Here is a 14,855-nt window from a genome sequence, read left to right as displayed (position 1 = left end):
CATACTAGATTTGCCTTTCCATGTACTATGAATTCACTGCACACTACTCAGGAAGTCCTTGCAGATTTTAGTCCCACAATTCAATGGAGCAGGTAGGGAGGCGGGCAGTACTGGCGAAATTTAATCAATTACCATGAACAACATGGTTGAGCTACAGATGACGATTTCTCAGTATGAATGAGGTGTAGCAATGAATAGGAAATGAATATGAATAGGAAATATGTTGCTTATTGAATACATTTGACTAAACGGTAGGCTCTAAATAGTATGTAGTATGGTTAGTATACAGTATATACTTTCAGACATGGCCCATGTCATCATCCTGGAACTTTATGCCAAGTAGTCATTCTTAACATAGGCCTAATTATTAATCTATGATAAATTAATTGTGTGCATACAGTGTGCAAATGGTGTGAATATTTCAAAGTGAGCTTCAAAGTCTACACTCCCTCCATATAAATCTTGAGTGCACAAAATAATACATTCACTTTCCTTCTTTACATGTCTGCTTTCTACTCTGGACTCCCACTGTTATTATTCATGTCCCCTCTCTGTCTCTGCGCTCAGCAGCTTACTGCTAGCTTTGATGTATATTCCTTTCCCTGTGAGTTCCTGCAGTAGCAGAGTGTCATGGTTGGAATGGGATTTTCTCTTTTCATGTTGAGCATATGGAAACAGGACGAGTGCAATGATGCTCCAATGCATAGAACACACTGCTACGCCAGAGCATATTTCCACATACTGATATCTCCATAGGGGGATATGCCATGCAGATCACAGTTTTCCGAAGGCAACATGTTAAAAATGTTTTGACTTGGAATGAATTGATTAGACATGCAACACGTGTAGTGTCTGCCATTGAACCCTGTCCTTCAAAATACAATCGTGACACACCATAGGGAGCGATAACATCAGCAGACAATAGATCGACTACAACAGTTCCAGATGTCAATCAGTGTCCTTGCCACCCTGCTGTGCGAGTAAGCTCCCAAACACTAATTAGTCATGAGCCCTATGACACTGAGCCACTATCTATAGGCCCTGTAGGGAGAGGGAAGGGAGGCGAGAGAAGGGAGGTGAGGGAAGGGAGGGGAGAGAAGGGAGGTGAGGGAAGGGTGACAATAAGTGAGAAAAGAGTGGTAGGGTGAAGGAGAGGAGATGAGCAAGGGGGAGGAGAGCAGAGGACTGATGAAATGAGATAACCAAGTTGGAAAACGGGGTGAGAGAGAGAGAGTGCACAAGAGAGAGAACAAGAGAAAAATAAGGCTTTTAATCTGCACGCTTGGCTCGTTCTCTGTGGAGCCCACTGAGAACCACAGCTTTGATTTCACATTGTTATATCAGACATGAGAACCACTCAGAGGCTACGCTACATCTGAGCACAGGATGGCTCTCCCAAAACGTTCACATTCATTTCCCCAGGTGCATTAAAAGCAATACACACCAAAGCAATTTCAGCAATTGAGTGAGATCTTCAAGACTACTTGAGTGTGAAGCGGCAGTGATGTACTTTTCATTTTTACACAAGAACTGTGCCAGCTGAGCTACAGGATAAGCCACCCTCTTACATGGCAGTCTGTCTGTGCAGATCGTTGCCAGAAATAGCCCAACAGTTTTCTAATACAAGAGTTGGGCTGTTTGATATTTGTGAGATTTGGCACAAAAAACAACCCACTAAAACAACATGTTTTCAGTAATCTGTCCCTCTGTGGGACCATGTCACTATATATTAACCTCCAACCAAAATAATATTATATATATATATATAAAAAAAATAACACTACATAGACATTATTCTGTAATGGACATCACTGTGACACTGACACCATAGGTTTCAATTGACCTTCTCATAGGGATTAATTTCAAAGACACAGCCCCATGGGCATTTTAGAAAAAACAACATTGTATTAACATTAGTTTTTTGTTGTATTGTTGTATATCGTCATGAGGGTTAGGGTTACAGTATGTTACAGCAATGTCTAAATCCAAACACTGTATAAACGTATGTAAAAGGATGTTGATCCACTGGCTTTTGCCAACCATAGAGAGATGATGGAAAATAACTGTGGCACAACGTTAAAACGTTGTAACACCACACCATTATACAGTATCATGTTGGTTTATGGTTGTCATTTGATGGTCATCATCCAACGTTGCTACATTGTTTATCATGGGTTGAAATTAATGAATTTTCTTAACATTGGCAGTGGAGTCAGCATCAGACCATTTCATTTAAAAAATAATCGTTTTATAAAATGTTGCCCATTTACATAAAGGTTTTCTGAAAATCAGAATTTGACGGTCATCACTCAACATTGTGACAAGGTTGCATGTGGACTGTAAAGAAACGTTTGCTGCATGTCATTATTTGACAGTCATGATTCAACATTGCAACAAGGTTGCCCATTGATTCCTAACCAAAGTGTCATTTTGTTGCATACATGGAACTTGAATGCTTCATTTAACATTGACATAAGCTATAGGAGTACTTTCTCCATGCATTGAACACGCATTCTATTATATTCGCATTATACGATTGAATAAACAGTGTTCTTTATGGCACTGTTTGGGATTTGAACCCACAACCTTATGGTTTGTAGTACATTGTTCTGTCCACAATGCCACTAGTCCAGTGCTGCAATACAAGAGTAATACTGGGGTTCATTGGGATGAAGGAAGGAAATACTTTCCTTAAGGTTGTAAAGACATTCTGTTACACAGAATAGTTAGACATGAACATTTGTAATAAGAAAAGGTTGTTGTGATAACATCTTCAGCATGGTCTGAACATTAGTGGAGAAATGGGGCAAGGCGTAAGAGAATCCACCCTACGGATAAATCAGGCCTGAGGAACCTGACGTCCGGATTACATCCTTCCATGCACCTAACACACTGGATGTTTACCACGGTCACAACACACCCCTACCCTGGCCATGATACACCTGTCATCCCCTGGACACAGATTTGATCAAGGGCTATCAAATATGTTAACGGCATGTTCCAACTACCTCCTTCTACCCAGAGGTGAAGTGCACAGTGTGCTGTGCCCATCTGAGCAGAGAGAGACTGAGGGCAATATACAAATGTGACTATGAGACCTGATAGTACGCATGGTTAGCCTACAACAAAGGCATGATGTCTCCATGTCTTAAACTAGGTCAGGGGGAACCCTTGCTATGCCTTGAGGGCTCCACTGCTCCACCCCCTCCTCCTCCTCCCCCTTTCCTTCTCTCCTCTGTTGTGAGCTGCATGTGCCCCACGAACCAACAGTTGCTCCTTCACACGACCAGATTATCTTCTCCTGTGCATTAAGCAGGATGCTACACGTTGCCATGGTGAACGTGGACTGGAGGAATACTGAGCTAAATTCTCCAGCATGGTGAAAAGAAGAAAAGGGCAGAAAGAAGACGGAGAACATGATGACTGGTAGTGGGAGAAGAGGAGCAAAGGAGTATGCCTTATCAAAAGAGACAAGACGAGAGAGAGTCTAGTGCCGTGACGTTTCCTGTCAAGTGTGACTAAATAATTCATGAGTTCCAGAACATTCTCTTATCTAAAAAATCCAACTGACTCCAAAAACACAAGTGTGCATATAGCCCATCTATGTTTATCTTGAAAATCAGATTCTGACGATTTCCAACGCTTCTATCTATGAGTTTTAGTTGTGACAACCCTGACTGAACCTAAGGATCTGATCTGGTGCATGCAGTATCTTCCCCAGGACAAAACAGAACTTCAGGGGGGATTTAGGGAGAGAACAACATTTGCATTCCAAAAAAATGATGCCCCATCTGCTGTTCTTTTATCCACTGTCAGCTCTTCTTACTGTCAGTGTGTGTGCCTGATGCTAAAAAGGCCCCTCGCGCCACACAGGCTAGGATTGATAGATGGATAGATATATAGCAAGATAGATAGATACATAAATAGAAAGAGATAGATGGATAGATAGATCTGAGTGTATCCTTGCCTTCTCTTCTTTCCTACAATCACCATGGACTTGTCAGTAGATCATGGTCATGTAGGAAAGGAGCGAAGAAGAGGAAACCCTCAGCCTATAGGGACAAACTCCCTCTTCGCTGTTAGCCCCTGTGGAGATTCTAGATTCTATAGTGAGCTGTGGTGAAGTGATATGGTGGAAGCCTAATCCAGTCCTTTCACCAGGCTGAAGTGTTCAGCACGAGGAGAGAAGAGGAGGGGAAGCCAAACGAGAGTATTTGGACTCAGCAGCCAGAGGCTGACAAACGGCTCTGTTTACCCCGGGCTCTGAGCTCTAAATCAGGCCAGCTCTGGCAGTGCTCCTGATCCTGCTGTGTTGGGCTGTGGTACAAGCAATTGCAGTTTGATCAGCCTAGAGGAAACCCAGCCTGTCTCTATTCCCCATACACACCACCCCCACTAACCCTGTAACACCCCTCTCCCCTCAGGAGCAGGGAGCAGAGAGAGAGACAGAGAGAGAGAGAGAGAGAGAGAGCGCACGTGTGCGTGCGCAAGAGAGAGAGACCATGTGGCAAGGCAGTGGCACCAAGGGGCATGGAGCTGGGGAATGAGCCAATGGCTGCTGGGCTAGTAGATCATGTGATCTGTGGACAGTTACACGACAGGAGACAATAACGTAAACAAATCTGACATGACTCTGTGATAGCTCTAATAGCACAAACAGAAGTGGTGTGGTTGCTAAGAGACTCTCCTCCTCTCATTGTTTCCATTAGGAGCTGGCCTGTGACCAGACATACAGCAGGCGCACCGTGCACGCCACATCTTGACTCAAGATGCCTCACTCACTCATTGACTCACAGCGCTCCATTTATTCCTTTATTTACCCCTATCCAACCCCTAGCCCTATGCTAGTAGCCTCTTCCCTAGCCATTAGCATACAACTTCAGTGCTCACAGATCTCAGATGACTGTATAGGTTTTAGCAGAGTCATATAGAGCTACGCTAGGCTAAATAATGTCCTGCGTGTTAGCAATATGGCAGCAGCACCATGTAGTGTATTGTCTGGTTAGGAGCAGACACAACCATGTAGCTTTCACCTATCTAATCCACTCTCTGAAGTGTGAACACTGAAGGGGTTAGGGAAGTGGCTGAGCATTGATGCATATGGATAAAATGCTCTCTTGTCCCTCTGGCAAGGAGAGGCACTTGGCCTTCACTCCAGCAGGTCCATCAGAAATGATGAACAGCAGTCCAGTCCAATAATTCCCCTTGAATGCCTTACTGGATGGTGATGGGGCAAGCAACGGCAGAGAGAAAGGTATACAGATGGGTGGAGGAAAAGGAGAAAGTAAGAAGTGGTGAGAGGCAGAGAGGAATGATTGAGACCTAGTGAGAGGGGTAGAGGAGAGAGAAGCAGAGGAAGTGGTGGAGGAGAGAAAGATAGAGGGGTACAAGAGGGCAGTACTAGGGGAAAAGGAAAGAGAGGGGTAGGTAGGGAGAGGGGGAGAGATGAGGAGATTTCCATGACCTCACCACACTAGCAGCATTTATACTGTGGCATTTCCTCCCAGGGTAATTATGAAGCAGAGGAACACGTGTTAATGGTAATTAAGTCCTGTTCCACAGCATTGCCTCCTGGCTGATGCATCAAGACTACACAGCATCAAGACTGAGAGGAGAGGAGAGAGGTGAGGAGAAACGAGGAGCCAGGAGAGGAGAGGAAAGGAGAGGAGCCAGGAGAAGAGAGAGGAGAGGAGCCAGTAGAAGTAACATGAGATGTTAAAACAAGTCAGGGCTTTGGTATTCCTTATCCTGAATCTCTCTCTATAGGCCTAATGCAGTTATACTTATTTCCCATTTGAAACTTCCGAAGTGAAGCAGGTGCCTGATGCATTTCACCCCTTCAAAACTACCATTAGCTGATTGCACTGAAAGGAGAGATGTGTTCCCACCACAAATGGGCTATCAGAGATCAATATAGTTAAATTGGGACAGCGACACAGAAATGACCCTGCTTGTGTCAAAACACACAGGTCAATCTCTCATTAGCTGCATGTAGGCTTGATCAGATAACTTTATTGACCCAAATGAGTGACTACATACTAGGCCTCCAGCAATGCCAGCTACACAAGCTCAACATCCAGCTTCTTCTATCGTATGATAGGATCTCCATTGAACGGTACTGTTCGACTGGTATATGTCTAGTAGTTATTATGTAATGGAAAAATAAGATTATGATAATTACGTCATTAAAGTTGGTTATTATCTGGTTCCAAATGGTACTCATGGTACTACTGGTGCTTGTTATTATGATTCCAAACACACCTGTAATGCATAGGTTATTACTGTGAAATAAACATTATTACCATAAAGAAAACGTTTGCAGTCTTTCACAAAAGAGTAATCTATACCCATTTCCGTTGTAACCTGTTTATGGTGGATATATACTACCGCACTGCAATGTAATAAAATGCAAAATGACAGGTAGTATGAAATAAGGGCTATAAGATGCCATCAATCAGATGTAGCAGCCATGCTGGGGTAACAGTGGATAGATTTATGGCCTAATCTACAGACACACATGAAGAGAGAAAGAAAGGGGGGTGGGGTGGATGGATGGCTGGAAGGAGAGAGAGCAGCAGAGAGAGAAAGAGGGGGAGGTTTAAGCTAGTCAGACCCAGGAGATATGTTTAAGAGTGCTGGTAGTGACACAGTGTCACAGTGGTATAACTCATCCTGTCTACCCTCATGGTTTATCTACTGGGAGTAGGATGCTGGGTGACTGACTGACAGACAGCCGCCTCCCGCGGTCCTGGGCTGCACAGAGAGAGAAGCTGCTGACGGGGCACTTTGGGCTCAACTTCAAAACAAAAGGCCTGTTGTGTCTCTCTGTGTCTCTCTCCGTCTCTCTCTCTCTCTCCCCCCCTCTCCCTCCCTCCCTCCCTCTCTCTGTCCCTCTCCCTCCCTCTCCACACACACGAGAATTAAAGATGTGGACGCTGCATCTTGTCAGAGACCATTGCGTCACACTACTCCTCTCGTTGTGCGTTAAAATCAATGTCACAGTCAGCAGAGACAGGATGTGCAGGTACTGTAGAACTGTAGGTGAAATGGCACCAATGCACTGTAGTGGAAGAGGACATGGCATGAAATCGGTTTGATTATTAAATGAGCTTAGAGTGCAGTAGCATGCTCTCTCATCTGTAAAGAGGGTCCAACATTATTAGCTACAGGTCTAATTCTCATATGCGCAGTTTCAACGTATTGATTTGACTCATTGACATTACACCACTATTAACAAAATGATTGAAATACACATCACGTTAGTGTCCTCAAAGGCAAACGATCAAAAAAAGCAACTGTATTTTTCTGCCATACTGGGAGGTTGGAAAAGGCATGCCAGCTTTGAACCATCTCTGCTCCTCCTTCACTGCTGTGACTGCTGTGCCTGTGGTGTGTGTGTGTGTGTGTATGTGTGGTTGGTTGGTGTGTGTGTGTCTCTCTCTCTCCTCAAGAGGGTGTGTCTGTGTGTTTAAGTACAGTGTACCGTAGGCTATGTGTCTCTCTCTGTGTGTGTATGGGCATATCTGTCGGTAAGGTTAGGCAAGAGCCTGCCTGTGAGCAAAGCTGAGGACATGCAAAGGCAGGCAGCATGAGGAGAGAGCAGGTTGCTATCAGCCAAGCTCATCTCATACACATGCTCACATTCTCTCACACACATACATGTTTTGACACATGCATACTCACTCACTTACACACACAATCTCACTAACACATGTGCACTCTCTCTCTCATAGTCACACACACACACACACACGTTGGAGGAGCTCAGTAGTGTTCAACCCTACGCTCTGTCTCTCCCTCTCTCCGTCTCTGCCTGAAGGGACTCATATCCAGTCTCTCACCAGCATGGGTAAACGCAGTAATCGCGTCAGCTAAATCGCTGCACTAAAGATAATGAAAAGCCTAAAAAAAACACCTCTCAACTTAGAACCGAGGCAGGCGGAAAGCACGGAGGGCTGCAGAGGCATGATAATACGTGTCTCACAGAAAGGGCTTACAACAGGGAGACGAGAGGTAATCTCTGATGAATAACCGCAGGCCGACTAGGAAGAATCTACAGTAATGCTGCAAAGCTCATATAGAACCTACAGTATAAGGATCAATCATGTCCTACTGTATTAGGCCATGTGTAATAGGCTATATTTGGGGGGGGGGGCAGGGGTAGCTTTAGTGGGGTTTGAGTCCAGGTTCTTGAAACTGTCAGACCTAAGAAAAACATCTTCCCCAACCAAAGTATGCCTATCCATCCTTTCTATTTCATGTGGTGCTGGCCAAAGCAGGCCTATTTTACTTCAGATTTGTTAATTGACAGACACACAATGTTTTCCTATATGACCAGTGGTCCTCAATGAATACACTGTTTGATACTGGCTGAATGAATGAAGCTAGCCATTCAGACCATAAAAAAGACGATGCAAATATATAAAAGGTAGGACAATACCTGGGCTTTTACTGTACATGGGATTATAAGCATGGGTTATAAACATACATGCACAGGTCGACACAGAACCACTCACCAGACTGGCAAGCCCGTTGCTATGGAAACAAGTCAGGCTATCTGTTTCACTAAGAGGAAGCACTTGGTTTTCAACATATCAAATGCAAATGGCTTATTAATGCCAAGCCCACCCATTGACAACAATTTGGGTTTGGGAAAACACTCATTCACATAAGTGTAGTCTATGAATTTATTTTGCTACATTTAGATGACACATCAACATTAGCCTGACAGGGGGAAAGTGAGAGAGACAAGACCTAACATGCACTAACAAGACCTTGCCATGCAATATCGATGCAAAAAAACAACACCTGAAGCATGACTCTTTTAGGCTGAGAGCTGTTACATGTAAGGTTAATTATGTGAAAGACAGCTGATTCAGGGAATCCACACTGAACTGTGTACAGTATGGAATAGAGTTGGTTTCGATCAGCAGGTTAGTAAATAAATAATCCCAGAAGTTGAAATACATTATTACACAAGTTATGACACAATTAGGCCCATGTCTCCAGCTGTAATGCACATAACACAGTGGATATAGTCAATGTGCTTTATGATTTAACCACTGTATGATGTGCATTACAACAGCCGACATCAGCCTAATTGTGTTATAACTTATTTGTGTGTAACCTGGACACTGAGCAGTACACAAGAGTGCCCAGGAGGGAAAACCGCTCACAGCTCAAGAGTCCACTGACATGTTATAATTGTGTGTTGGCTTCCTGTGCCCTCAAACCTTGCGTGCATGGACAATAATACACTTTCATACCCTTTTATGTCAAGATGACCTGATCATCAATGATAAAGCAATTGCCTAGCCTAGCCTATGCAATGATGCATAAGAGCAGAAGCTGAACGGGACAGAAGTGCTGCACACACAGGGGACCTCCCAGAGTGAGTGTATTTAGATTGACCTGGGGTAGCTGTGCATAGTCCACTTCACTCCTGCAAGATTGTTGCACCGCTAGACTTGGGGGTAAAAGGGTTGCATGCGTGCATGCATTTCTCACCAGACGAGTGGTCCACGGGTCCGCCACCGTTGGTGAAGAGGGCAGAATACAGGTCAGGGTACGCCTTCTCCAAGGCCACACACAGGTCTAGGAAATGGTCGCTCTCCTTGTTCATCAGCATCTTCAAAAGCTGGTCCACTTTCTCCGCGCTGGACGAGCAGTTCTGGTCCAGTTCGAACCGATCGAGCTGGCTCAAGGTTCCCGATACCAGCAGCAACTCTATCAGCCGGTCCGCGTCAGTTATGGACTCTAATAAGTTCTGGTGGCATTGGTCTAACAACTCTTTGTGCTTTGGCTCCATGGCTGTCCGCTGTAGTTCCGTAGCTAATAGGCTATAGCTGAATGATTTTAGCTTCTGCCTTGTCCTCGTTTTCAGTCCTGAAAAATGTCCCTCCCCGATATGCGAAGAAGGAACTAACCTCCTAATTGTAACTTGTAGAATTTCGTCAGAACAGCCATGGCATTTGATGGCATGGGAAAGCAGTTTTTATAACAAATAGAAAAAAGGCACAAGAAGCCATATTTGTTGCCCAATGCTGTTGACTGCACTAAACAGCGATACATTTTCCAGCTCACTCACGTCGAGCAACTTCGTCCATTTTTGCATTGTTTCCGAAGAAAACCTGCCCTATAACCTTTGCGTTTTCCAATGCGCCATTTATAACGCACTTTGCCTAGTCAACTGCTACGAAAACTATTGTAACTCCGTAGCCGTTCCCCAGTTACACTGTATCCTCCGCCATGTCTAAGCACTAGGCAGTTCAGCAGCTGCTGCCCGCTGTCAATCAACGTCCTATACAATGGCCATTTAAGGTAATATGGGGCGGGCCTTATGAAAGACACACCTGATTTTTCAATGGGCGTGTACGTAGTGTCGAAAATCGCTGGCGTAAAAAGATGAGAATGGATACAAATTGTATGAATACGATTCTGTGATACATTGTTGCAGAGGGACACGTTCAATAGATACATTGAAACAACAGTGGAGAGTAACATTTATGTTGGTGTATTGTAATACCAAAACATACATAAAGTTGAGGTTATAAATGTATAGATGGAGGAGGATGAATATGGTGATGTGAATTTATTGATTTGCAAAAATAAATGTATGGTATTGTATTATATTATGTTATTGTATTGTGTTTAAACGTAGGCTGCTGTAGATGTATTTCTGTATCTATTGCATTTGTTGCAATGCCATATCAGTGTCACATTATTGTATGCAGCCCAAATTAATTTAAGGAGAGTCAATTGCAATGCAAGAAGATTAATAAGAAGTTGGTTGCAATTAAATGAGATGAAACAGTCACTGAGTGGAATTCTGAAGCACAATATGAAGATTAAAGCTGCAAAACCAAGACCAGCGTTGGCACAGAGGCAGAGCAGAGGCAGGCAGCATCTTAAACCGTGACTTTATATTCATGCTTAGCATATACCACATTTCCATAGTGACATTCAGAGCCCTCTGTGTCATGCTGGCTCCAGCTTACGCAACCATGCGGTCGTCTCGTTTCATACACAATTCATACAATTCATTCATATCAAAGGGGAAAGCTGGGCTTCTCTGCTGACAGTATTGCAAGCACTCACTATGGGGATGCCTGCCTGTGCCCTTGTTATAAGGACAGCCATTTGAAGAATGTGAAAGCTTTGTGCTTTTATTATGAGGGTATAATTCAATTCATATCTAGACAGACTAGTCAGTGGAGTGGTTTTCTGTTTGAGAAATGCTCTGAATTGCCATGAATTGTTTATTAAACGACCCAGGCAAGAGAGGAATTGAGGTTCAGTTGTGTTGTTTCAAGTGAGTCTGCATATCCATTATACAGCCTGTAAAAAAGACAAGTTAATTTAGCCTGATTTATTTTATTCCCACTAAGTGGCTATTGTCAATGCTACTGGTTGCTTATCAATAAAACATTTTCCTTCACACTCAATTGTAGCTCTTCATTTATTATTCCAGCAATGACTGGTTTAACGTTAGGAAAGATATTCCTGTCTTTTCATGTCAATTGAACTGGAAGACTTTCATGGTATTTTCTAATCCAAAGGCTCGGAATGAGCCACTCCAGTTGAGGGGTAAGAAATATGACAAAACGCCACAGTACAAAATGCTATTGACAGCTCTATTCTCAGGCCAGTACACAGCACTGTAGGCTAGACAGAGAGTCAGGGCACATTGAGCATTCTCCATTGGGATTATTACATTTCATTATACATTAATCATGCAATCCAATGGTCCAGTCCTGGGTTTTAAATTGTTTATGTGCTCAGGAGGTTATTTAGATCCGTGTCCAACCCTCTGAGAACAGAGCTATACGTTCTTATAAGAACTATAAGAACAATGCCAGTGGATTAGAACACCTTGTACTACTGGACCCATGCAGATATTGAAATACTGTAGATAAACAGTAAAGCCTAAAAAAACTCTGGAGCATCATGCCATCAGATTGTGATACCGTACTATACAGCATTAAATACTTTGACGAGAACTTATTTTGATACACCAAGTCACATATAACTTTAACATTTAAATACATTGCTCCCTTAAAACCAAGCCTCCTCCATGCCTCCAGCCTTCTCTCCACTCATCCCCAGCCAATCCCAACTAATGTGAAATAATCCAGAGTGATTTTCCCCCCCAACATGGCTGTCATCCAATGATAAGCAGCGGCCGGGTCCCCCGGGCCTCTGACAGCAGTGCAAACATGCTAGACATGTTTAATGTCTTTATTTAATGTAAGAACATACAAATCGGGTTTGATCGATAGGTTCAAGACGAGTAATTATATTATTTTCACGTGACACTCAACAGCAATTTGGAAATTTGATCCACAATTGAAAATCTGTTGCCTCTCGTCTGAAAGCAGCTTCTCTCCATTGAAAAGGTTTTAGTAATATTGTGCCACTCACAAGCAAAGAATAATGACTGAATAAAGACCACACAGTGAAAGCTAGCCACTGATTAACACTCATGAAGACAGACTTGACATTCTTCTCCCCAGCTGCAGAAACTAAGAGTAAACCAATACATTGTTATCCATACTGTTTTTAAATCCAATGTTTAGTGAAACATTTTAATATTCTTCATACATACATGCTGAACTGTAGATTTGGATATTGCCTTGAGCACATAGAACTCTCTCTAAAAGCAGCATTTGTTTATAGCTTTTTTTTCTTTCTTTTTTAAATCAACAACTAATGGGGCTTCTCAGCAGCCTGCTTTTGAAATGCATTCTGCTACAACAGGGCATTAGTGACCTCTAGAGGTGACAACACGACATTACAGGATGAGATATTGTATCTTGAAAAGTAAATAATATTATATAAATCACTTTTACATTGATTACAAATAACATCTTGAATGGGTGATTGGCTCATTCTAATGGTGCCTAAACCCTTGACTTGGAGGTGGCAGGAGGTGTACAGGTGTGCCCAGGTAGGAATGGGTTAAATCTGACTGATGAGTCATCCATGTCTAGACTGGAGATATTAATCATGTAATGTCAGGTATGGTTTGAGGTAAGTCTACAAATCCCTGAGAATTCCTCACTCATAAAATACTCACCTGCATCCTATGGTTTTGCGATGGGTTGGCTGTCAATTGGTGAGCATCAGAATTGTTTGCATCTGAAATACTCTCAAAAGAATATTCTACTGTACCACACAAACTAACAAATCTGTTTTTTACTAAATGTTATTATTTCTGTTTCCTGTTTGCAGTAATGCTCACTGACTCTGCAAATAACATCAGTAGGCCATGCACATCAACTATTGGTTGAAAATGTCACAGACCCCCAGAGCTATGATAAAAGAAGTCACAGGAAATCGTCTTTTTTATTGTCTCAGGTCTATATGAAGAGTATGATGCAACAACAACATTTGTACTGATGAAATCACCAGTGAAAACAACAGAGGTAGTTCTTCTCAGTATTTATTTTCAGATATGAAATGTTCATCAGAGCACCATAATTACTGAAATGTGATGCAATGAGGTGTACTTTCGAATTAAATTGACAAGATATACTAAAGACAGCATATGAAGAAGACAGCATATGAGAGTATGATGAAAAACAAAGTAAAAAAACTATAGTGGAGTACACACAGTACGTAACAGAAATATAAACTGACCACTTTGGTATTCAGCTGCTAAGTATTCTGTTGTTTAGAGTAAATGTATTTAATATTACTCTACTAGATTCATCTCTAGATCATTTTGTATCATTAGATAAACACAATAATGGTTAGCGAAAATAAAATATCAGTTTTCATAAAATATATGCCTTCCAAAATTCCAAATGTAATATTATTGATGGGAATCTTACGCACAACTAAGGGGAAATATCCATCACTTCAGGAAAAATATACAATTATCGTTCATAAAAATATATATATATATATATATAAAAGAAACAGCAGGGTCATGATATCAGGTGCATGACTGTAACATGTTGACAAAAGTTGCACTGAGGAAAGTGAATGGCATGGCATGCAGTTATGGCTGATTGTAATGCATAAGTACTGTAGATCAGTAAGGTACAGGTACATTTGTAAGCATGTGTGATATAGTATATGGGAGATGATCCCATTGAGATAAGCTGACATCTTGTGGTTCTTCTAGTCGCTTCCTCCACACAGCTTCAACAGCATTTTCTTGTAATCCCCTGAGGTGTCTCCCTGTCACGGTGAAAGCAGTGTACCATCAGCAAATGGATCCTTGTCACCCATGTTCTTAGCTATATAGTTTGGCAAATAGAGTATAACATGTCTGTCTGTCTGTATCTATCTACTGTATATATCTATCTATATTCATCCTTTAGCATAGTAACATGACAGGGATGTTCAGATACAGTATGTGTTTAGCGGTGATGGGTGATACTCACAGAGATGTGTGTGTACAGCGACTTGCCGTAGGTCTTCATGTACGCCTCACGGATATCCAGCATGTCCACTTCAGAACGGGTGACCATGATCCGCATCAGGGTTGTGTCCTTGGTCCCGGCCCCCTGAGAGAACATGAGAACACACACACACACACACACACACACACACACACACACACACACACACACACACACACACACACACACACACACACACACACACACACACACACACACACGCAGACACACACACACACACACACGGACACACAGACACAGACACACACACACAGGTCAGAACAAACAGAGCATACAGGGTCTATCTTGAAATAGATTGACTTCAGAATAATGTATTGAGGTAAGTATTACGATGCGGTGAACCAAACTCTGTTATACATATGCTTTTATACTGCATTATAAAGTACTGATATACAGTACTACATACCATGTCTACTAGTTCTACTA

The 14,855-nt window shown here is 42.5% G+C and overlaps 2 protein-coding genes across 3 annotated transcripts in view; both read right to left on the bottom strand.

The window, feature by feature from the left end:
- Positions 1 to 10,234, bottom strand: part of dlg5a (discs, large homolog 5a) — a 48,074-nt gene extending 37,840 nt beyond the window's left edge. The window contains exon 1 of the mRNA XM_083695783.1: positions 9,508 to 10,234. Coding sequence (XP_083551909.1) covers positions 9,508 to 9,808 — 301 coding nt within the window. The 5' untranslated portion in view covers positions 9,809 to 10,234. The remainder of the gene's footprint in view (positions 1 to 9,507) is intronic.
- A 3,191-nt stretch (positions 10,235 to 13,425) lies between these two features.
- Positions 13,426 to 14,855, bottom strand: part of anxa11a (annexin A11a) — a 12,240-nt gene continuing 10,810 nt past the window's right edge. For both annotated transcript variants that reach the window (XM_083695803.1, XM_083695804.1), the window contains exons 14-15: positions 14,391 to 14,513; positions 13,426 to 14,184 (exon numbers count right to left, since the gene is read on the bottom strand). In XM_083695803.1, the coding sequence (XP_083551929.1) occupies positions 14,125 to 14,184; positions 14,391 to 14,513 (183 nt within the window). In that variant the 3' untranslated portion in view covers positions 13,426 to 14,124. The remainder of the gene's footprint in view (positions 14,185 to 14,390; positions 14,514 to 14,855) is intronic.

Source organism: Argentina silus (genome assembly GCF_951799395.1).
Source record: "Argentina silus genome assembly, chromosome: X".
NCBI lineage: Eukaryota > Metazoa > Chordata > Actinopteri > Argentiniformes > Argentinidae > Argentina > Argentina silus.
The sequence above is the reverse complement of the archived record's forward strand: the minus strand, read 5'-3'. Positions and strand labels throughout refer to the sequence as shown.